The sequence below is a fragment of the Fulmarus glacialis genome, unplaced genomic scaffold (genome assembly GCF_000690835.1).
Source record: "Fulmarus glacialis isolate BGI_N327 unplaced genomic scaffold, ASM69083v1 scaffold45996, whole genome shotgun sequence".
NCBI classification, from domain to species: domain Eukaryota; kingdom Metazoa; phylum Chordata; class Aves; order Procellariiformes; family Procellariidae; genus Fulmarus; species Fulmarus glacialis.
The window spans coordinates 1,461-26,959 of NW_009218355.1; the positions used below are offsets into that span (position 1 = coordinate 1,461).

Here is a 25,499-nt window from a genome sequence, read left to right on the forward strand (position 1 = left end):
TCATCTCCTCCTGCTAGTTAATAGACTTCACAATGGGATCTCGAGACACTCTGTTAAGCTTTTGAAGTTATTACCTGCTAAGGTTTTGCTCTTTCTGAGTGCTGAACATTGAATTACTGACTGCTGTTAGAAGCAATGAGAAAGGATTCACAAAACCGACAGAGCCTTGCCTATAATTTCTGCAGAAAAAGAGCTGAATTTAATGGATAAATTGTGTTGCTGGGGAGATTTTGATTCTGTTCCCTCCTCTGTCACCAGTTTGCCTTGTGATTTGTGGTAGCGTTTTCAGTTATGCCAGTCACATGAGAACAAAACCCATGAGTCGGACTCCACCCAAATCATGAGCCTGGCTTCCAGATCGAGGAGCTTTGAACGCAGATCATACCGTACTTTTTCTTTAGTTTATCTTTCGTTTCTGGAATTTCCTCTGTCTATTCCCAATGTGTCTCTAGCAATTAGTGTTTCCCACTCTTTTGGAAGTGTTGGGAAAATATTTTGACCGTTTGGGGCTGTTGGAGGCCTCGTTTGACTGCCACAATTCATTTTATTTTTGATGTCTAAGTGGATCTTATTTCTTCCAGACACTGCATCTTTCTCCTGTCCCCAATGACTTCTGCATCCCTTAACCTCACATGACCCATCACTTCTGTGTCTTCATTGCCATTCATCTGCTTTGTTCCCTCAATAATCCTCTCTGGTCTTGAGAGGGTTTTTCACCATTGCCTTGCAGGAGAATGTGTAAAAAGATGCAGATCTGGGTACCCCTTAACCTTTGTATGAGAATATATAATTGGAGAGAGTAGGGAAATGGTCTCCCTGAGTCTCTTTCCTGAAAAAGGTGAAATTGTTACTTGCAGCACAAGAAGTGGGTGATGAGGACAGGCGGGAGATTGCCTCCGTGCGGGATGGAGACCTGCAGGGGGGCTGGAGCTTTGCGTGTTATTGTGGGACAAGACCCCTTTGCTCACAAGGTATTTGCAGGACTTGGCAAACCAGGGTTTTACACTCACTTCGAAAGGAGGCAGGTGAAGAGTGAATCAGATTCAACGGAGTTATAAGCCAAAGTAAATCCAGAGAAGGTAAGATGAGAATCAGCCCTTCTGTCTGCACTCTTTTGCCCTCTAATTCAGTCGTCGATCTGTTTTTCTTCAAATTTTAGGTTCAAATACATTGTTTGTAGACTCAGTTAGCCAACTCCATTATGAAGGATATGATTATGACTGAGATGGTGAAAAAGCCAAGGGGAAATTTGGCATCGTATCGCTGTTTTCTCCTATAGCATTTGCCTCTTTTCAGGAAGGGTAAGAAGTTAAAAGTTACTGGCACCGGTTTAACAAGCCAAAGCCAAAGCAACAAATGTGAATTTGCAGTAATTATTTCATGCAATACGGTGGTGCCTGGTATTGCCATGGTAACATTGTCATTGTTTTGTCATGAAATTTGCAGAACAGAGCTAACTATTTAATTAATAAAATTTTGCCAAACCAGGCTACTCACACCTTAGGCAGGTGGGAAAATGCATCTTCTCTTGCTCATCCTCATGCCGTACCACTCTTTCATTGTTTGCTCGTTCTTGCATATGCCTTGTGCCAGGCATATTGCAGATCCATAATTTCAGGTAAAAGTGCAGCCAGACTGTACCCCCATATCCAAATACCTCTAGAGTCTGAGTGTTTGAAACCGAATCTGAACCCAGAGAAAAACTTTACATAGCCCTAAACTTTACGACGGGTTGTCTCCAAGCCTTGAATCCACACTCACTCCATATTCTGGTGGATGGGAAATCTGGAATTTGTTTTTAAACCCAGAATCATCAAAAGCTGCGTTCAAGACATGAGAAAGATTCACGACGCCTACGAGAAAGCCTTTCAGCTAAACATTCCACATGCAAGGCCTGAATTTGTAGCAACTGGACACAACTCAAAATGTTTCTAGTTGTGCTGTGAATGCTTCACAGAACTGCAGTAATTAGAAGCGGTTCCTTCTTTAAGACAGAGAAATGCTACCTCACAGCTTGAATATTAATAAGATAAAATTTATGAGAGCAAACAGAGTAATATAATATTTTCTCCAAAGGAAAAGGGCATGTATTTGCTTAGCTCTTTCATCAGCTGTTTTCGGACACACACTGTGTGCATAAAATACAGTTATGCAACCCATGTGGGTCAACAACGGAAGGTTGGTTGCTTCACCAGGATTATAAGAATCTTTTAAACACAATGGCACCACAAATTAAAATGGAAATCTATCAAAACCATTATCATCCTGAAAGCTTTAGCCACAAGCATAATTATGGTAGAGGGATGTTGTCCTTGGACGCAGCTTTGGCTCAGTTCAGCGAGTGTTATTTGTATCCCTCCGTGGCTCAAAGTCAGAATTTGCATGGCTAAAGACCATAAATTTTTAGAGGAAAAAACAGGCTGTCAATGCTAACACTAGCAGTTTTTTATTGTTTTGTAGTGGTTTGTAGGCAACTCATTAGGTATTAGAGATAGGAACAGTCTGAATGCGGTGGCTGAAATCTGCCTTGAACCTCGGAAGGATTCGGATGGAGATTTCTGTCTGGATCTGGTCGTTTGTTTCTGAGGCTGTTGCTTTACTGGATGTGAGCAAGAACGAGTTAATGTCCGGAGTGCTTGGGTTTAAATCTTGATCTGAAAGTCCACATTTTGGGTAGTAAAACAGTGAACCAGATCTTAAGCTGATATAAGTTGCACTGCATAGACTTAAATAGAGAAAAAAACTTGTTCTGAGTTTTCTAGCACATCCACGAATCAGGCAGTCCTGTAGGGATGAGAGTAATTGAAAGAATATACAGTCTCCTGGATGTTGCTTGCCATCAGTAAGGGACACATCTCCTTTACCCAGAGCTGCCCTCAGGAGAGGCACCAGGTTGCTTTCTCAAGCTCCTGATGAAGGCTGAATCCTGGAGTAACTCCATTCTTATGTTGATGATAAACTATATTAAATAACAGGCACTGTCGGTTATGTTTAAACTGGTTATTTTTCTTTCAACATCCAATTTTCCATCTTGAGGGAGGTAAGTGACTAACAAGTCTGAAATCTATTTTTCCTCTCTTTCCATCCCTCAGGCTGGTATAGATGGAGAAAGCATTGGGAACTGCCCGTTCTCCCAGCGTCTCTTCATGATCCTGTGGCTCAAAGGAGTTGTGTTCAACGTCACCACTGTTGACCTGAAAAGGTAAAAATTGTTCCATTTAATTGAAAATAGTTATATGATCCAATGTTTGCCCTATAGAAAGGCCCCACCAAGTTCAATCAGATTTGTATCTAGCCTAGAGAGTCTGTGGTGCACAACAAAATAGTTGGGATTCAGGTTTGGGGTTTTTTTTCACTTGTGGAATGTTTTTATATTAAACAGGGTGCTTGGGGTAGTTTCAAAGTCTTCTAACCACAAACTACAGAAGAAAAAAGAAGGGCAAACTGATTTTGTGGGAACTATAAATATCTGTGCAACTACCTGACCATAACGATTACCGATTTCATGACTTTTTCTCTCTCTGAAGAAAGCCAGCTGACCTACACAATCTGGCTCCTGGGACCCACCCACCTTTCTTGACTTTTAATGGAGAAGTCAAGACAGATGTTAACAAGATTGAGGAATTCTTGGAAGAGATTCTTGCACCTCCAAAGTAAGAACTTGGGATTTTTTCGGTCAATATTCCATTTCCTATGAATGAAAGATGTCCTAAGAGGAGTTCCTAAAAAGCACTCCCTCCTACAACCTTTACTTACAGGAGTAATATTTATTTATGAAACTTGCTGGCTTCAGTGAGATGACTTCCATGTGTGAAGGTTACTTGTATGACTAATAACTGCAGAATGTTTTCTCTGTACACATTTCAGGATGCCCTTGTATGCAGAATGGAGGAGAGCAATACTAGAAAAATTTTGTAGGGGTCTGGTGTCCACATTTTAGAAAGCTAAAAATAACTTGGAATAGATGCCGAAAATTGCCACACAAAATATCTGTGTCAGGAAAAGCATTTTACAGTGAAAAACTGGAGGTTTCTGAGCTGTATGGTGTATTAGAAAGGTTGGAAGGGGAACTGATTACAGAGTACGAGAGGCTCTGGAGGCAGAAAAGTGCTCGTTATTCTAGTCAAGAAACGACAAGAGCCCATGACTGGAAGTTATAACCAAACTAACTCAGATTAGAAACAAGGCACAGATTTTTTCAGTATGGATGATTAACCATTGGAACAAGCTACCAAGGAAAGGTTCAGATTCACCAGATATGCCTTAGTCAAACATTTTGGACTTAATACAAGGATAATGGGAAAAAAAATGTTGGCTTGTGTTTTGGACTTTAAAATCTATGAATCAATGAAAATTGGCTCGGTTCCTTATGGAGTGTTTTACCTCCAACTGAATCAGCAGCTATAGGCCAGTCCCGAGGCCAGAGATCAGATATTTAAATTTTCTATACTCTGGTCCAAGACCACTGAAATCAGTAGGAGTCATTAGTTTGTGTTGGTCTTTCAAATCGATATATTCCTTTGCACCAGATGTCTATAAAAAACAATTCAGAGACTGAAAACTTTATGTTCCTTCACCTGGGTAATACTAAATGCCTTGCTATTACATTCTGGAGTACATTTTCAGCATAGGGAATTAGACACCACTGCCATTCATAACAGAGAGCGCTGACTGCCAAATTCCCCTGCACCTTTCTGGAAATTTATGCTTCCTTCTGATTTAAGGCCACTGTATTTTGGATCGTGGTCACATAAAGCACCAGTGCAATTACCTTTGTCAGGAAGCCATCCTTGTGTAACTATCCAAACGCCTGCCTTGATAGACACAGATATTATTAAGAGGGACTTGCCAAGCTGTTGTTTTGAGATAAATGACAGCGTTAATTACAGTTCCTCACACAGGGCTTTTTTCTTTCTTCTTGTAAATTGTATTTGTAATCATCACTATGTTGCTGGTAGGAAGATGTTACTCTCCACACTGCTTCTCCCTTTTCAGGTACCCCAAGCTGGCTGCTAAGCACCGGGAATCAAACACTGCTGGAATCGATATCTTCTCCAAATTTTCTGCATACATCAAAAATACCAAGCAGCAGGATAATGCTGGTGAGTAGGATCATTACCAAATGTGCCAGGGAGTTTGTGGAATTGGAATAATTTTGCCATTCTCCTACCATTTTATTGTAAACTCTGTTCATATGTCATCAGGTACCACTGCTGATCAACTTGAGGTGGTAGCTTCAGTGGACTCAATTCACATGTCCACAGTTGAATTGATTACATTTATACTTGTAAATAAAACAGGCTGCAGAGCGTTCAGTAGCCCCTTTACCAATTGCCATGACATGGCTCCTGTCCATACAGCCCAGCTTCCTCACCAGAACAGGATCCCATACTCCTTACTGGAAGCAGCTGGTGGCCTGTGCTACCTCCTCTACTCTGCCCAGGCACTGCTTAGAGGAGTGCTAACTGACTGGACCCAAACCCACGCTAGTAGTAAAAATTCAGCAGTGAATGACTGGGTGAGAGCAACCCATGCCCTGACCCTTCATGATTTTTTAGGTTTGGCCATCAGACTCTTGGCCCACTTATCTCATGATTATGTTACGCCGTTATAGCTAATTTGCTCATATAAACTGAGTTATATCAAGACATTAAACATAAAGTAATTAAATGAAGGAAGTGGCCTTAAGAAATGTAATTGCACTCTGTAAGCTCCAGACTTTCCCTCACATGTTTGTGTGTCAAAAGAAATACCTCCCCCAGAAGCTGGATGCCATGCATATTTACACGCATCCTACACTTTGTAATGAAATCGCTTTTCTTCTCCACATTCCTTTCCCCTCAGAGAGGCAAGACTTCAGCTAGTCTAAGCTCCTGTTGCTCCCTGAAAGCTAATGGATTTACACTGCCATATCCCTCGAGATGATCTAGTAGAATATTTGCAGTCACTCCCTGATGTACATCTTACCTGATATTACTAGATTCACAGACAGAGACCTAAGGTGTGTTAAACACCATGCACTCATATCATATCATATCATTCAGAGAAGACTAGATTTTTTCAGGATCCATCTCTGCTACAGATTTCACCTGTGTGATTATATTTCATTGCCTGGGGCTGACCCATGAGAAGAAAATGGCTAAATGATGATTTATGTCAGGTAACAATCTGCTCCGTAATATTTTTGCGTTGTTAACAGAAGGAAATAATTAAAGTGCTTCACTTCTCAGGGAGGCTAAAAAGTTATTTTTTTGTCTAATGTTAATGGGATGCTCAGCTAACCTCTGTAGGAATTTGTAAAAGGAAGACAAATTAAGAGTTAGACTAAATAGATGTTACAGTAAAAATAAAATATCTTGGCCATTTACAAGGAATTTTTATGGTCTGCTCCACAACTGTAAATCTCAAATTCAGCCGTGCTGCCCCTTGCATTCTAACACAGCCACAGGTATCTGTCCATATGCATAATGCCAATGCGTTGCTTTTCAGTGACTCTGTAGTATGCAAATCCCCAGACTCATAAGGGCTGGCACCTCCAGCCAGTAATAAACGGCTGTCCTAGAGGTGTCTGCATCTGGCTACAACCAGAGCTGGAATGCAAGGTCGGATATCCGCCACTATGGGATAAGGAATCTAACCCCGCAAAGTGCTCATGACCAGGTCTCCACATTTTTACTAGCTGCGGTGTGATTAATGGGAGCTTTCCCTAGTTCCGCTTAACAAACTCTTGGTTTAGGTACTCTTGAAAATAAAAGGAAAATCCTTCCCAATGGCAGTTGAGCACACCAAGGTTATAGAGAAAAGAGATGTTAAGCTGCAGAAGAGCAACAAGTTTTGTTCCCTGCAAACGTCCTCACTCCATTTTGTTAGCTGGTTTGTGCTCCTGTGATATCCAGACATGTTGCAATCTCTGAATATACTGATACTCAGCTTTCCTCTTTGAAGTAGAGAAAAGCTTTTAGCTTAATTTTTTACAGCTGGAGTGCTGCAGTGCAAGGAGAATAAAGCAGAGACAAGCAGAGTATAAGCAGTACCTACATGTTCTTTCTCTCAACAGAGTGAAGTACCTGAGGACCTTGGAGTCCTTGGGACTATCAGTGCATGCCACATGGGAAGTAGACCTCAATTTCAGCAGAGTCATTTTCAAGGGCTAAGCAAGAATAGCTTTTCCCTTATCCCAGGGACATTTTACCCACTTTTCTATCCAGCTCATCTGAACCTGCAGCAGTTATTCTGAAGGCTGATCTGGATGGCAGATAATGACTTAATAAAAAGGTAGTTGTGTTAGATTTCTTGAGTAGTGAAAAGACTATGTGCAAAAAAGGAAAGGACAGCACCGCTGTATATGCATTTCCTAATGAACCTGTTTCTTTTTGATTGGTACCAGTCAAAAGGGATCTAGGGCTCTAGCCTTGATCTGATACATGTCATTTTGCAGCAGGTTCTGATGCATTATCTTTCCTATATAACAGCAGAAGTAGTTGTATATAGTTCTGTAATAATAAAAAGCACTTTATAAATATAAAATATAATTACGCAGGAGAATGTCCCTTTTCCTGTCTCCATGTGAGCAGGCAAGATCCAAAAAGAACAGATTGCTGCTTGTGGTTATCTTATGCAGTTCCTATACACCACAGCTCTCAGATAAAGGTAATGATACATGTCTCAGTCATCCTCTGTATTGCCTCCTAGCTCTAGCTGACTCAAGTGCTTGGGTTAAGCTGGAAAGCCACACCAGTGTCCAGGACATCAATTGCACATGATGAAAATACACGAATAGAAAAAAACTTGTTAATAGATCAAAAATAGAATCCAGACTAGTATTCATAAAAAAAAATTAGTTTCTTTTGGTTGGGAATAGGGAAGTGCTGAATACCAAGTAAGCTAAAGCACCGAACATCAGGTTGTTGAAATTATGTTCTTTTAACTTAGGAGTCAGGGAGGTGAATTCATTAACGTGTGGGATATCAGGCTGGGAACTTGTAGCATCAGCCTATCTCTGTCTGTGAGAAGTGTGGGTTAGGAGTAATTATATATGATCATTCTTCGTAGCATACTGGTTTAGCAGAGATCATGTGGTCTACGTAACACGAGCTCTCACTACAGCCTGTGGCTATTAAATCTTTGCGGAAAAGTGGCGTGAAGTGGTTGTGATAATTAATGAGATTTATGCAGTATGTGGATACTGGATGTGAGAATTAATGAGAACTTAATGCAAGCCAAAGATAAGCCCAAACTGGGGTTCCTCCTAGGAGGGTTTACAGCCAGGGTCATGCAACAATTTCAGACTTCAAGTGGTGCCATCACTTGGCTATGTCGTTGCAATATTTCCTATCCTGAGAGAGGTGGTGAGAAGGCATTAACAACAGAGTCTGTAGCCTTTAAGTAGCTAAATGATTTTTCTTTTTTCTGATAGTGGAAAAGTTACTGAAGAAAACAAGATTTGTGATTTCTTGGTTTAGTGTCTGTCTGAATTCTTGCGTGCAAATGAATAGACAAAATGATATATATGTCTGTCTGTTTCTAAGATTGTGATACCCTCTGCTGGCAAATATGTGAATATATAAAGCAAGCAGCTTTACTATCAGGGCTGAAACATTCCGTTAACAAAATAGGTTTCCTTCTATCACGACAGTTTACTCTTACAAATGCAACATTGTCAAAAGAGAAGTGTTTCATAGTAACCTATCAATTTTGACAAAGTTTTCATGGAAAAAATCATGTTTTTTCTGGATGACTTAAAATTACTTTGAAGTAAAGTGCTTTAACATTACAGAGAAAAATAGTACTTTTTTTTCTGGATTCACGGAGTACTTCATTAGCCGCACACCATTATGTTTTATGCCTGGCACAGAAGCAGGTGATAACCTTCTTCTGTAAGTCTGTATGGCAATATGTTATTGATCATGATTCATTTACTTACCAAAGGTATTTGGCAGCTAGGCTGCCCTGATTTAATAGTTCCCTGAATTTCTGATTCTTTTTTTCCATCTTTGTTTTCCTAACTTTTCTGTCTTATAATACAAAAACGCTGAAAGGTTTGGAACGGGCTGGTGAGGGCTGTAAGCCCAGAAGCAAACATGCTCATGCCATATCAAAGTCCCACCACTTTTAAGCTTCTTGAAAGGGAAGGAATTGATTCCAGATTCTCAGGATGTGGCAAGCTGTGTTTAAAGAAAGTGTGTGCATTTATTATTTCAAGTCAGTTCAATTACAACGGGCTTGATTCCTTCCACCCCCCGTGTCACTCGATAATTTTATAACAGGCCTCTCTGAAGGAGTCATCTCCTCGTCGCGGGATTAGGTCCGCGCCTCGCTTCGATAGCACAACTGGGTTATTCAGTCCTCCGGCCGTTGCCACCAGGCTTCACCGCTTGTACTTGAAATGACAAGTGCTCATCCACACAAGAACAGGAGTCCTTGGGAGAGCTGAGTGGCAGTAGTCTTAAAAATTATTTCCTGGATGCTCTTGCTCAAGTTGTCGTGGACAATTTGAGAGTTTTTGGTTGCTTAGTGATTGTTTAATATCTAGAAGGAGATCTTGTCTGAGCACAGGAAAGTAAACCAAGACCTTGTGAGTTTACTTTGGTTCCTTTGGTTGATGCTGAGCAAGTCACTCAAGCTCTGTACAGTAACCAGGGTAGCAACAATTTATGTATTCATTGGAGAAGGATGAAATTTAATTAATTGGAATGCTGTGTACATATTCGGTATCTGGCTTATTATTTTTTCTTGCGAGACTGTATACTGCAAACCAAGGGGACAACATATAGTAACCACTCATTAACCGTGCCGCCTAAAATTATAAGTTCTTTGGCTCATAGAATGAGCCCTTTGATTTCATTTATGAGTTTAAAAAGTTGTTCTTGAATTGAGTTCTTAGGGGGCACCAGCTCCAGTGTGGGTGGGCGCATTCATTAGTGGTACGGAAGGATATTTCACTGTACGGCTCTTCAGAAGGCGCTGAGCCGGGAGACCACCAACATGATTTCATGCAGAGGAATTTCCAGCCGTCTGACCAGAGGACTCCGCTTGTCTGGTTTGGATTTACATCAAGAGGCCAAAAATAAAAGCGCATTTAAATCATTAACTTACATGTGACTAAATGCCGTTCACCTCTTTAGGTAGCTACATCACACTTCATGGTTAGGTGCGTGAGGTGGGAAATGTCTCTTTTCATGTGCTGTGTATGTATGTATACAGTAGATATGCACAGACACATATAGGACTGGAATTAAAACTGGCCTACATCAGTTTTTGGCAGCTTTGACTCTGTGGAGTTACTCCTGCTGAGAAGAGATACACCATATTGGTACATGCACAGACTGGACGGCGTGCTCTGATCCTTTCTAGAAGCTATCACATACGTCCTTAAATAAGCAGAAAATCAGTTCACTCCAAAACCCTATGTAGAATATTTACAGTAATAACAGCTGTGTGGTGCAGACCCTTTGTGGCACCTGAGCTGATATACGTAGCCGGGACAGGAGCTTCTTGATGTTGTGGGTCAGCCTGTGTCATCCTGACAAGCGTGGTCTGTTCTGACTCCAGCAGCAGGTCAGCGCAGGAGAGGAAAACGTCTGTCCCCAGAGCATCTCCATGCTTGGTGAGGAAGGGCTGGAGGTCACCTCTCATCCTTCCAGCCTGGCTTCTCACATCCAAAGGGGTCAGATTATAACGGTAAACGTGACACAGCTAGTCCTGAGTCTTTGACCCTTCTGACCTATTCTGTGCCTAAAGGCTTCACCCTGTGCCCAGCAAAGTTCCTGGCAAAGCTCCTCTTGACTTTAACGGAACAAGTTTAAAAAGCTGTTTGGATGCCCTTGAATCGATGGGGAGTTTCCTGTGACAGGGATCTTGGATCAGGCTCTAATTCAGGACCAACGTTAATGCTTTACGCTTTTTACATAGATTTTCAAAGTGCCGTATAAATATATAGGTCTATATATATGTACATGTGTGTGTGATGTCTGTATATCAACTTGCCATTAAAATTTTTCCTTCTTCCTCTTTAGTTGCAGAATTTCCTTTTTCCACTACAAAACCCCACACCTGCCCACGGCCCAGCACGAGCCACAATTTCTCCTGTGCTGTGACAATGTTAAGTTTTCTCTATCACGCAACCAGGAAGGACTAGAAAGAGCTTTTAAAATTGTTTTAGAGAAAAGGACTTGCTTTGTGATGGAACATATCAGGATGACAGATCTTTTGGCATTTTGAAGCAAAAAAAGCTATTTCAGAACAGTTTAAACAAGTTTTTATGGCTCCCGCTGAGCTGAGTACTGTTGGGCTCGCGGTAGCTGAAGTGCCTGGCAGCTTTACAAAACCAGCCCTAATATAAAAAATACCCAGTCTTAAAAATGTATGTAAAATAGCTTTTCTGCAACATTTGTGGCACATAAAGTACCAAATGCATGTTGGTGAGTGTGATATAAAGCTTTTATTGCCATTCATTTGGGATGACCTATATAACTCACTCATGATATGTTAATAAAACTGTTCTCCACTCTGTCTCTTTTTAAAAACACACATATAAAGACCACTAAAACAGTGGTGATAGCTGTGTGCTAACTTGTTAAGTAGTGCTGCAAGTTGCATTTCTCATCCGTCCTAAATTGCTTTATCTGCTTTCTGCCCGGTAATCAAAGACTGATTATAAAATGCTCAGAAACAGCAGTTTGCAAAGTAAGTTTGTTTGAGAAATAACTTTTTGGAACTTCTCAAAGTTATGCTGGCTGCAGGCCCAGAGCCATCAATATTCTCTCTGGTACCAGTGACAGCTTTAAGGACCAATATCTTTTGAGCTGCCAAAACTAAAAACTGAAATTTTATGCCATTGGAAGGAAGAGGTTTTCAGTTTTCTAAAATGATAACAAACCATTTTCTTAACCTTGGAAGTATGTACCTTACTAGGGAATATTTCTGAACTTTCCTATCATTTAGGTTTTTTTCTTCTTCTAAGACCTTGCTAGTTAGGGTATGAAGATTTCCTGACAGAAATGTGAAAAATACTACTTGAAAACAATACAAAACTAAAACTAAAACTCTGTGTAAGTTCAAATGCGATCAGGCTGCAAGCCCTCCAAGGCAGGGACTTGATATGCCTCATTAGCAGTCTTAGATGCAGCCGTTCTGGGAGCAGTAAATATTTACAATCAATGTACTAGCAGACATAGTTTTCTGATACATCTGTGCTGAAGTAACTTTGAAACCATAGTATACCATGGGGAGGAAGAGAAAAAGATGAAAAAAAATATATATATTTATATAGGTTCAAGACAGAGAATATGCAAAACCCTAAAAAACAGTTGACAATATATACTGCAGTCAACGAGTTAATCATATGCTCAAATGAAGGCATGTTCTCAAGCCTTTGCTGAATCAGGGCCTATATGCACAGGCCAGGCCTAGACTAAAATACTTGCAACGGGAACAGTAGTTGGCAGATGCTCTTCTTTAGGAGGGAATTATTTCCCCTGTGTGTTTGAATATTCCTCCAAGTGCTGCTGGCTTTACTGGGATGCTTTGTTCTGTTTCCCAGCCGAGCTCCCATGCTCGCACACAGGAGCAGTAGCACAGCTGGAAGTGGATTAGAGCAATCTGGCGGCAGCAGTCCTGGGAGGAATTAAGCGCTTCGCTGCTGGAATGGGAGGCCTAAATTACATTATTATTTAGAATTGAATTTTAACTTCATTGCTCTATGGTTTCGCACTGGTGGGTAACTCCCCTCGTTGGCGATATACTTGGTCCATGTTAAGTATGTTCCCCATAGCAAGGATTTAGATGAAGTTATGGCCTTACTCAGTAAAGTGTGCAAGTCTTATGTAAGCAAATGTCCAGATTTAAGCACCCAACTCGCCTTACTGTCCCAAGAGGATTGTTCACAGGCTTATATTAAGCAATCGTAGAGCAAGCTATCACATGATAGAGAGCCCAGTGACTGGCTCCTGGAAGTCAGTTTGCAAAACTGTTGGTGACTTCAAAGGGAGAAGGGTTGGCCCAGAATCTGTTTTTCCCAAAGCATATTTTTTGTTTTATGCATGCAAATGTTCTTCATAAAATAACAGGGAAGAGAAGAATGAGACATAACTGAAAATCAGTGTTGCTAATTTTCTTTATTAGATCAGATCTTAAATAGTTGACCTTTAGCTTGAAAACAGTGCTGGGAATAAGGTGACTAAACGGGAACTGGAGACATAATTCTTTTCTAAATATCCTGATTCTTCTGATTGCAGAAAAAAAATCAGAATATAACAGGCTAGAAGAAACTTTGACTTATTTACTACGATCTCCTGCAAATCACATCCCAGTCAATTTTGCCCATTGAGCCAACATGTTATTATTTCAGCCTTTAGAGTATAAGTTATTTTGCATTAGAGCAGAGAATAGGAGAAACTGCAGGGTCTTTGATGCACAATGCCCCTCTAAGCGGGGGGTATTTCGTGGATGATAGATGCCCAGCTTATGGCAATAGCTGGTCCATATTCTGCACTGCAGAGGAAGGTGAATCATGGTGATTCAGCCAGTCAAAGCTGAAAAACAAATATTTCCTGGACCTTAACCTGGAATCAGGATGACTCTGAACATGGGAGGAAGGCATCTACTCAGCAAGACTTTCTGCACCGCTCCAAGGCATTGGTCCAACTGTTACCATCTCTAGAAGAGAATGACCAGATGGCCATGGATAAGCCTCATAACACATCTGATTAATTGCATATTGGGAAAAAAGATACTGTGATCTTTCCAAGCATCTTAAATCTTGAAGCATGAGATTTAATTACAGTCATTGTCTTAATGTTGAGTAGCAAATTCTCTGTGACATTGAGGGTGGTGCAAGCAACCTACTTTGGTTCTTGTTCCAAGACCTAAAAGATGATATTAGGGACTTTAAATTGCTATGACCTGCCCATGCGACTATCCCCCTCCAGCCCAGTTTCTCCCATTTCTGCCAGAACTGGATTAAAGCCTGCCTTTTCTTAGTCTCTTTATAAACACCCCAAGAAGTGAGTCCACCTCCCCTCCCTCCTTGTTTGTTCCTTAAATAGTTCATTGCTTTGGCAATGTGGAGACTGAATTTGTCCAACTTCCAACCATTAGACCTTTTCATGCCTTTGTCAGCAAGGCTGAAGAGCTCCTTCACACTTCTCAGATGTTTTGTCCATGGGTGAGCATCCTTGCACGTTGGCCTTTCAGCCTTCTCTCCGATAAGCTGAACAAATAGACTCTTTAAACCTGACATTTTGAGGCTTGTTTCCAGTCCTTGAGCACCGTATTATTGTTCTTCTTTGACTTCTTGCTTGAATTTTGAAAGCCTTTTTTAACTGGGGACATCAGAACTGGGAAAAATGTTCTTAATACTTGCCGCAACAGTACAGTTGCAACAGAGGGAATATGACCTCCCTACTAATACTTGAAAATTTTTCATACATCCAGGCAAAATTATAACTCTTTTTGCTTCTGCTCCTTTCAGAGAGGTTAAGTTGAGGCGTAATCACAATAATTCCTAAGTCATTTCATGGGGCTTGAAACAAAAAATCTCAAAAGCAGAGAAACAATGGAAAAGAATTAAGATGTGAGTCATTTGTAAATCTCATAGTCTCATGGTTTTTTGTATCTGAGTAACAATTTTTGAACACAAAGGGCAGAAAATACTGGAAACATTAAAATAAAACAATTTGAGACTGAGATTTGCTAAGTGAACTGAGGGATTTGGGAACTCAATAAGGTTTAAAACTTCATCCTCGGGTGCTGCTAGCTAGGCATCGCTGTGTTTCCCTCTCACGTGTCTTCACTCCACCACTGCTGAAGTGAAAAAACTTAGTTGAAATCGGTCGAGTGCAATTGGTATTATCCTAGTGTAAACAAAAGGAGGCTTTATTCCTCTACGTGCCTGGGATTGAAAGAAATTGATATTAAAGATGCAAGCGCCAACAGCCTGTAGAGGACAATCTTCTTTGCTTAAATATTAGAACACAAGGGGTCCCCACAGCACTGTCACTAAAGCCCAGTTGCACTCTTTACTAGAAGCTAACTTTACTCTTATTTTAATGCAGAAACATGTAGTTAGTTTTTCTTTGTTAGTCCCAGAATCATCTTCTTGGCTCTCTGGTAGTAAAACAAAACTTTAAACTCTGAATAAACACACAGCATCCTAAAAATCAAGATATCGGAGTGATAATCTCATACTTTAAATATGTGGGTTTATAATCTGCAGGGTTTGATGGTGGTTTTTTTTCAGGTTTCTGATGCAAATCAGCTGCTGCTTGTCTGCAGTTGGTTTAGGGACACCTGCACAAGACTAGCATCGCAGAGGTCAGGATTAGGCCCTCGGGGACGTGCTCTAGAAATGATGCTTGTCACTTACGTGCTGCTACAGAGTTACGATGATTTGTGAAATGCAAGTTAGGTACTGTTCTTCCTGGGGCACTTGTAGGCCAGTAGTTTTACATTCACTTGCTTCCTGCCCTCAGGGTCACTTGGACTCCTAAGAGACTTGGAAATGAACCCTTCTTTTGGTGTCATTTGAATACCTGGGTTTTCTTCTTAAAAAACAGCATTTGAAGGTGCTCCAGTTGCATTTTTCACGATAACATTACAAGTATTACATTTATTTCTTGCCTCCACCTTAAAACCGAATAAGAAAAGGGAAGGAAGAAACCTGAGTTTTTAGTCTAAAACTAGAAACAAGTCAAAACAAATTTCCTAGATGCTTGAAAATTATGTGTTTAATTTTCTTTTTAAAGACATTATCGATTCACCTGTTTCATTGGGTTTAATTTGGGAGTAGGACAGATGGTATCGCAAAAACAGGATGAGGCCTCTTTTTTTTGTTGTATTTACAGTTTATCCCCCTCAACTTGAAGCATACATCCACGGCTGGTGCATTACTGTTTTTACCAATGTAAAGTTTGTGGCTGAAGAGTGCTATTATCCTTATTTTGTATATAGGAGGATGGAAGGCGGAGAATTTAGATTATTTATATAAGGTCATGTAGAAAAGCTTGGGAAGAAGAGACTCAGGTCTCCTAAATCCAGGTAACTGCTTAACCCTTGGATTGTCATGCTCTGGCTTAGGAAAGGGTACCTGGGGAATCAAGGTCTCAGTCTCTCTGAGACTGAAACATACCTTCTGCGGAGTTTTTGAGACAGGTCTGTCAAAATATCCCAAACTTTTGGGGTGAAGCTCTAATCGATCAATCCACATCATCAAGGGTTTGTAGATGGGGTGGGGAGGGAAGGGAAGAGGGGTGGTAAAGGAGGGATCATCTCACCTAAGTTTGTCTAAAGTCATTAGTCATTCAATAATCCTGGCTTCTTTTGTGATCAATGGAGAGGGACATAAATCAATTTCTAAAGGGCAGTTTGATTTATCTTAAAATGTGGATCTAAAGCTGAGAGAACTTCCTTTAGAGGTACCTGTCTTTCGTTGCTATCTATAAAGGAGACTTGGACAACCAGGTTGGACTAATTACCTAACACTTAGATGGCTAAAGTTAGACAAGGTGAATCTTATCCGTAAGTAAATCAATAGATTTTTGATGAGTCTGTGTTCCTAAGGTTGCTTTGGGTACCTAATGTCTGTATTTCAACTCCATGTTCCTCTGCGTCCTGGCTGAAGTGCTCCTGGGGTTTAGCACCTCTGTTTCTCTCACTGGACATACACAGAACATATGCGCCAACGTATATGGAAGATATGTAACTATTTATGCGTGGTTTAGACCATGTCTGAAAGACAGCCTCTGACCAAAGTTGTGTGGCTGTTGTGTCCACCTGTGTCCGTGTGACTTCTCCCACTCCTGGTCTATGCTCACCTGAACACTGACCAGGAGTAAAAATCCCTTTTCAAGTCCCAGCTCTGACTGATCTGGAGGATGAATATGAACCCCTGCCCCCTAAGAGAAACCCCTAACCAGGAAAGTGGAGTTGAGGAATAAGGGACACTGATCTATTTCTCTTCTGCGTACACAACTAGGTATTTGTTGATTCATTAAATGAGTAGAAACAGACAGATCGCATCTTTTCAGCATGGTTGTATGGGCATTTACCTTTATTGTGGGAACATGCTCAAGTCTGTGTTCCAGTGAATATTGAATTATTTATCTAGAGTGGAACATCTTTAATAGGAGAGGTGACTCACCCCAGAAACTCCCTTTGGCCCAGAGTTAGGCATCTAAATGCCTTGGATGCATGGGAGCATACAACCTCCATCCTTCTCCTCTGCATTTCCAATGGCTCTCTTAGTGACTGCCCACTCATTGACCTCTCAATATAGACGCTGCTCAGAGCTGGGGATTTTACAAGGCAGAAACATGCCTGGAAAGGACGTTGCAATGCTCAGATTGGCAATGCATTTGCCCTTTGGGGAGTAAGCCCTAATACTTAAGTAACTTTAAAAAAAAAAAGGGAGGTATTATCCTACATCACTTAGGTGAACTGTGAAATTATATTCAAAGGGTAGGATTCATCTTGCCTAACTTCACCTCCCTGAAAGTTAGGTGTCTAGTCTGAGCTAGTCCTTTCGGCTTCATCTGTAATTCACGCACGGGAAGGGCATGTGTGGAGTGAGTCACGCCAGTTTAAATCGGGTGTCTCAGGCAGTTGGAAGGCATTGCCCTCTGGAGATGCTTAGTACCTCTGAGCAGAGAGGAACCTACGGAACCAGCTTAGATAAGACACCTTACTTAAATGGCTAAACAGAAGAAATCGAGGCAGCACTCAAATCTCAAGGGTTATATTGAAATCATAGGGGGGAAGATAAACTGTTCAATATGCAATACAGTGGCGCGCACATTGCAGTCACAGCTCCTCCGTGTGAGAAGGATTATTCTATACAGATTAAAGTTACAATACTCTGTTGAGCCTGCCTGAAAAAAATGAGCAGGATGGAGGAAAAAAGAGAGTGAAAATATGAATCCTTGGTCTTTAATCAGACTGTCAGACTAGTAGAATGATATTATTTTCTTACCTTAAATTGCTGTTTCTTAGCTGGTTTCTCTCTCCTACCAGAAAACAGTATTGGGTCTCATATAATATCAAACTCTGTGAATCTGGAAGTGATCAGGAAAGGTGGTTTGTTTTTTTAAAGGAAAAATAAATCTCAGATTGTTTGTGCGAGACTGTGAATATTTATGTACTGTTCCCCCTTTTCCCTCGTTGCGTATTTCACCAAGTTCATTTGCGTGTGTTACAGGATAAATCTTACTGGAGGGCAGTGGAAGAAAGCAGTAAAAAGGAAAAGCATCAATCAGTGATCCAGGGTAGCAGCAGGAAAAAAGTGGATCATTGTTTGTTGAACTTGCCTGGGCTTGACAATTAAGAAACTTGCAGTTCTGCCGAGGTCAGTCTCAGGTGGTTTCAGATGATGGCTACAGAAGCCATTATGTTGCTGGGCTTCGACGACTTTGAAGCCTTGTTGTCACTGTGCTTTCAGTGCTATTCACTTATGAAGAGGGCCACATATATTTTACTTCGGCTTGGAGAAGATATTTTGGGACAAAATGTTTATTTGACAAAAAATGCCATGGGGGGTGCGAGTAACCTGAATTATTGGCAAATGTGGATCGAATTTGGTGAACAATGACTTGTTTTGAAAAGTAAAAATATTTTCTCTTAAACTTTTTGAAACAAAAGGTTATTCTCTTTTTGATTTGGAAATGACATGTTAATTTTGAAGATTACCAACATTTTAGAAGTGCTGTGAAAATGATGGAATGTCTAGGCACGACTCACTTAACCAACCATCCCCAAACATGGCTTTCTTTTTGTTTTCATGTTTGTTTGGAAATCTTATGTTATTTTGCTTTAAGTTTTTTTGAAAAATTGAACTAGTTTTGATCTCTTTTAATGTAAATCAAATAGTTTTTATGTTCAATTTGGCCAAAGAATCAATTGTTCTTAGTGCTTTTATTGTGCCCTCTATGCTTTGCATCTCTTCCCATGATAACTCTCAAGAAAAATCCTCATCCTGCAAATGGTTCCACTCAGACACATAAAATAGGACTCATCTCACCTAATTTTAGCTATTTTAAATTTAGGTAGCCAGCCTGCCTATTCTCAGAAGAGAGAGAGAGAGAGAGAGAGAGGCTCTTCTGGTGGTAATTCAGCTTTTCTTAGGCTACTATTTTAGGATGGAATGATTTGCCTTCCAGTGGCTCCTTTAGGCCACAGAGATTGGCGTTTATGTGCTTTGTCTGCTTTGCTATTTCTTCTCGTCCCAGCATTAAACAAGGAAGGAAATGTTTGGAGTTCAAGGAAGGGGAAGAAGAGTCCTTGTCTGACCTCTGCAAATGCTGTGGGTGTGGGCAGTCTGAATCAGTTTTACTTTTTCCGAACCGTTTTTCTTTTACTACTTTCTAGTTACTTTCCATTTTGCTTCAGCCTTATTTGACCCACAGAAAATAGAGATGGAAACGACCGATGACGCTGGAAGTTTTATGGCCGGTATTATTTAGGAGGTCAGATTAACTGATTATAATGGCTTTACAAACTGCTGGAGAAATCCTAACCCCACTGAAGTCAACAGCAAAACTTCCATAGGCTTTGAAATGGCCAAAATTTCACCCTGAGTACCTAGTAATGAGTCTTTGTCATCTGGCCCTCCCCTTGACTTGCAGGATTGCTCCATGCATTACATTTTCCAATATTTTGTTCGGTTGTGGTATAAATACTTCAAGACACAAAGATTTCTCTTTGTCCCCTGGAAATAGTTGTACAGGCTAATAGTTTAAGGAAGCTTTTGCTTGAAGAGTTGAGTAACAGAGCCAAGGTCTGTTCTTGGTTGAACTGGAGTAAATATGCAATAGCTTGTTGACAATGCGGAGTTACTCCTCTTTTATGTCAGTGTAACCGAGAGCACAATTTTGCCAATTATTAACTTTTGTTACATTATTTGTATTTCTGTGCATGTCAGGATTTGTTAATCTCATTGTTCAACATCAAGTAACCTTTTGCTGAAAACAGAGCGTCATTGTGAATTAGGTATCATCAGCTAAATTGAACCTCACCCTGTGCATTTGACAGATGGTAATACATTCATTAAATGTTCTGTGGTTGCTTTGAGGTTGGAAAGTGCTATTTTTCTGGCTTCTAACTCAGGATTCTTAAGTAAAGTTGTATAAAAGCGTAGTTTTGAAGGGAGAAGGAAAATCACAAAGTGCTCGTGAGGTTTTTTTATTAATATCGTTGTTTACTATTGGGGAGATGACACGGCAGGACTATGATGGCTTTAAGTTGTCTTTGGCTGCATAAGTAGCCCAGAGCGGAGTAGTGAAGGGTGAGAGAGGTGGTTCCAACATGGATTTTGTATACATGCAGCTAGAACTTATTGGAATTTGAAGTTACATTAAATATATCACTGTGGAGGCAATACGATGCTGGTGCCTCTGTGCTTGGTGATTTCACTGTCCAGAAAGGTGGTTCCCATGAGTTCAGACGTTGCAGCTGGTGCAAGGGTAACCTGATGACAGAGCTCCTCTTGCAGAGCTGGTCACATTTGGGATCTCTAAGTCCATACTGAAAGTCTGCAGGGTGGGGAAGCAATTGGAGGTAGAAATTTCAAAAGCAACCGCATTCTCAGGCATAGTTCCACTTGGTGTTGTAATATTGAATCCTCCACCCTGACATTACCAAGACAATGCAAGGCTGAGATTAGACACTTCAGGACAAGTTCTCCACACAGCTGATTTAGGGGTCACCTAAACCAAGGGTAGAAGAGAAGACTCCACTGACTACAGAGGAAGCTCAGAGTGTTTAATTCAAACCCACTCATTTAATTTACTCCCTTCAGGGAAGATTAATCCCACCCATTGACTTGCAATGGAGCCTCAGCTGTTATCAGCAGACCTATTTAGTTATTTAATGATGTTTCCAAGAGGATAAGTTGCCAAGGGAATTAACTGCTTAGCCACTTCTGAAATTCATTGTGGGTAGTACGTTCACAAATGGGGAATTAGTCACTCTTTAGTTAGTCACATCTTTTTAAATGTCTTCATTCAGTCTAGTGCAGTGCTGTGACTGGTATTCACAAGACCCCTGCCCTGGTGAGTGCCCGCTGTCCCCTATTTTCTCAGTGGAGACAATGTATAGAGTCATCCAGATTTTCACAAAATAGCCGTAGTATGGGAGGTTTAGAATTAAATCTTTCTTCTGCTGGATTTGCTCAGTAATATGAACCCAGACAGCTCTTTCCTCAGGAAGAGTCCCAAAACCTTCAGAGCTGTAGGATATTCTGAGGAGGCTACTTCTTGGTCTCTGTTCATGTTTTTTCACCTTTCACGTAATGCTTAAATATCAACCAGATAAGAGAGAAAATGAGAGAGTTAGTTTTTCTGACTTTTACCTGTGGTGTCAGCCTTCAGTCACGATCCACCGAATGTTGAGTTATTTACGGAAAATGAAACAGTTCAACAGGAGAGCCGTACAAATTACCTGATGCTCTGCTGGTGGAGTCTCATCTGGCAGATCTGGGCTGACATCACGTTGAAAAGGCATTTGAAACTCAGTCTTCTACTTTCCAGGAAAATGGTCTCCCTATACCACTGGTAAAATCACAGCACTTCCTCCAAAATTTTTTGTAAGAAATTAAAAACTGACCTGCTTTTGATACCTCTCTCTTCTCGCGGGTCACTGGTGAGTTCAAACATAAGGTGGGTTCTCCCACCCATGCCAGCATTAGACACTTGGCTCTCTCTGAGATGTGGGGCTTAGAAGCCTCTTGCTTCAATATTTTTGAGATTCTTTTACACATCCTCCTGCTTTGAGTGGGGATTTCCCTGAGCACCTTCTCAAGGAACCTAAGACTTCAGATCATGTACATAAATCTGAATGCATCAGGGCACCTAGAAATTAGGATTTGCAACATGGATATTTGCATATGGAATTAAAAAAAAGGCTTGGAAAACATTGACATGCTTTAAAAATCTGACCCTGTGCACCTAAATTCCATTTGAAATGGCAATTTTAGGATGTTAATTCTCTTAGCTTTTCAAAATTCTGTCAGTGTTCAGTTGGAAGAAAGGCAGTTCTCCCTTGTTCACTACTCTTCTATTTTCATGGCTATTCTGAGAGATTTACTAGGATCAGAAGAGTTTTGATTAATTAAATGGGGTCATTGGAGTCACAAGTAGTGGTCCAGTTCTTGACTATCAGGATATGAGATGGTCCTGACCTCGTAGTGATTTCACCAGGAGATCTCGGGATCCTGTGGGTTCCTGCAGAGCCTGTGAATTAGGTCACAGATGCGTTGAACCCTGAACATACGCTTATTTCTGGCCTAAAGCTGTCATATGCAAGTGCCAAGTATGAATTCAGATAGATGTTTTTCCCACTGTCACAAGTAGGCTTCACTCCAGGCATTGTTTTTGAGACAGCCATGACGCACTTTGATATATCAATAAGAGCAAAAAAAAAAAAAAAAAACCCCAACCCTAATAAGTTCCAGAAAAGTTACATAAACATATCCCACCTGATGCTCCTGTCTTCGTACACTCACCTAACTGACCCCCTGGGCTAGCACGAAGCATCTAATGTAGTACTGATGCTGGAAATATTGCACAGATGACTCAGAGAACCGACGATCCTACTGGGTGAAGGGGATACTGGAAAATGCTCAGCGTTAAGCCAGTTCTCTAAAATCTGAATGTGCAAAATTGAATTAGATCACAGTAATTCGATTCCATTGTCTCTAAATGAATTCATTGTAAGAGGACATAGTCTGAGGCTGACCAAGAGAAGGAGAACTATCTATTCAACAGGTGTTATGGGTCAAACAAAAAAGAGATTGCTAAATCTTTTGAGTGTTGCCACATGGGGGTATATTACACGCTATGCAGTTATTACCCTTCAGTAGACGTTGTGCGGTGGAGCACAGCTGCAAACGATTAAAGACACCACTGCCAGCATCTGACAGCAGAATGTCAGTGTCAAAATTCAATTTGAATTGATTAAATAAAGGATGGCAACACTTTTGTTTTATGGATGGCAGCACTTCAGTCACTTTAGATGCTCTGCTTTCAGAAATAAAGCTCTTTCAAATTGTTGGGGTGTTTTCAGTTGGATCGCAGTCATTTCTCCAGTCAATCAATTAAGCCAGGATTTGCCACTGTGTCTAAGAGTCAGCCACAAAAGAGCTGGTATGGTTCCCTGGTGCTTGGCCAAGAGGCTTCAGTGGGAGCAAGACATCAGGCAGCTTAATCTGACTTCCACCACTGGCACAAGGTTTAATGGATGTCAGGGCAGCAGAGAAATCGTGTTCTGTGGTGTTCAGCTCCTGCTCTCTCAATGGCCCTGTACGGGCCGCCTTTCCCTCCGTGCCAAAAACACAGGGGTGGCTGACAGCAGAGCCAGCGGAGCTACCTGTGCCAGCAAGCTGCTCTATGCAGGGCGATCGCTGCCGCCTTTTGAAGCTTGAGCTGTGCTCCATAAGTATTTTTATCTTCATAGGCTTTGTAGTACTATACCGCCCGAGTGACCTGACGCATTGAGTAGTCTCCCCTAAGTTAAATGGCAGTAAGTTACTCAGAGATATAAGATTTTACAGGATTAGGCCTTAAATGCTGACTCCAGGCCAGATCTGCAGCAGGTATAAATCACTGCAGGTAATTTTCACCAGCTGAAATTCTGGCCCTAAGCCCATGAGTCACATTGTTATTTTTCCACATTGTAAATTCTTGCTGTTTCTTATTTATATTGCTTTAGCACTTTGGGGCACTTGTCAGGGGCCAGGACCCCATCATGCTTGTCATCCTTCGAACAGAAATGCAAAAGACCCTTCTTGCCCCAGAGTGTTTGCAGTTTAAATAACATGCAAACCTGCGTATAGTCATTCAGCTTTCTGTAAGTGCATTATTGCAATCAAGTTTTTCTATTACCCTGCTGGTAAAGCATAAGAAGACAAAGTCTGTGCCCAGGTTGATATTTTTAAGTTAAAAATTTGCACTCTGCTGATATTATGTCTAATTGGCCTTTTAAGCCTAGAATTTGTTGGAGCCAGCGGTAGTGGGGAACATGGTCTTTAGTAATTGCAGCGAGAGGTCCAAAGTCTCTCCATTGTGACACCCCATTTGAGACATACGAAAAATAGAATTTGCACCCAAGTTGAACCTGAAGTGAGGGGAATCTTAACAGTGGCTGAATACCTCATCTCTTTTGTGTAACATTTTATTTTATTATTGTTATATTACTTTCATTTCAGTTGTAGTGTATCTTCCAGCTCCGTAGAGCTCTGCTTAGCATCACTGGAATTATTGCTATTGCCTTTAATTACTCTGGAAGGGGTTTAAAAGCAGTAGAACTACAACTTTTTAGAGCTGAAGTAATGCCAGAAAATTCCCCTTCATTACAGTCCTACCTGGCTGCTTAGAAAAATAATGTAGTGGCATACAGATCTCCAATTTACTGTGTGATGGCCTCAACAGACCAGAAGAATATCATAGGGTGAATGTGTTTTATTGGTATATCATACTGACAAGGTGTTCTTTCCTTCCATGAGCTCTTTCACTGGATTTTTTTTGCTGGTCAGGAGAAGACATGGCGCAACAGTTTCCTGTGTCCGCTTTTTCCATTGCGGGATGAGCTTTACCCTCAGGCAGACCTTGCTGGGCTACTTTGTCATCAGATTGTGTAGGCATTGGAGCACAAATTAACAGCAAAGAAATGGTTCTTGGCTTTTTTTCTAGATACTACCATAGCCATTTACGATGAGTGTTTCTAAATAATTCTTACTCTGCCCTGATCACTTATTCATTGCTTTTTGGCAAAGCCCTTGAAAGAGGCTTGGTGAAGGCTCTGAAGAAGCTGGATGACTATCTGAGAACCCCTCTGTCAGAGGAGATTGATGCAGACAGCACTGAAGAGGAGAAAGTGTCTAAACGCAAGTTTCTGGATGGAGATGACCTGACTCTTGCTGACTGCAACCTTCTGCCCAAACTCCATGTTGTCAAGGTAAAAGATGTCATGCGATGGTCAAAGCAGCCTTATCCGACAGTGAAGTGCCCAGCTCCAATAGCTGAATGCTAAAGCCGACATGTTTTTCAGCACAGATATCTTAAGTCCTTGAAGAGCAGAGTTTGAAATGCACTTCTGTTCCTCAGTATTTCCTATAGATTAACTTAAGTAACTTTGTGTTTAGTACATGGGGAAATTGTCCCATCACCAGTTAGTGGCAAAGACTAAGATCTAGGTACCCTGTCTTTTTATTTTTACCCTGCTGCGAGTAACAGTAGTCTTTCATATTAATTAGTTCCCATTATTCTTAAGAGAGATGTCAAAACTTTAGTCAGTTCCCACCCATTTGTAACTTAAGAGCAGCAGTCCGTCGTTTTGGGGAATATTTGTTCCAGCTGGTATTTCACACAGAAAAGTTAACAAATCAAAGTCACCGCTGAGGTCCAGGATTAAAGATGTACAATGGTCGCTGGTATAGTGCAAATGGTGTACATCATCTTGACTTCTAAATGTTGCATTTATTTAATTTATCAGATTACATGTTTCTTTAGAATAAA

General features: G+C 40.9%; 1 protein-coding gene across 1 annotated transcript; it reads left to right on the forward strand.

The window, feature by feature from the left end:
- Positions 1 to 857: 857 nt before the first annotated feature.
- LOC104071394 (chloride intracellular channel protein 5-like) lies at positions 858 to 24,939 on the forward strand (the record flags this gene model as incomplete). Its single annotated transcript, XM_009580017.1, has 5 exons — positions 858 to 971; positions 3,046 to 3,202; positions 3,528 to 3,653; positions 4,996 to 5,102; positions 24,758 to 24,939. Coding segments are annotated over 5 exons (686 nt in total), but the record flags the coding sequence as incomplete, so codon positions are not given.
- Between the last annotated feature and the right edge of the window lie 560 nt (positions 24,940 to 25,499).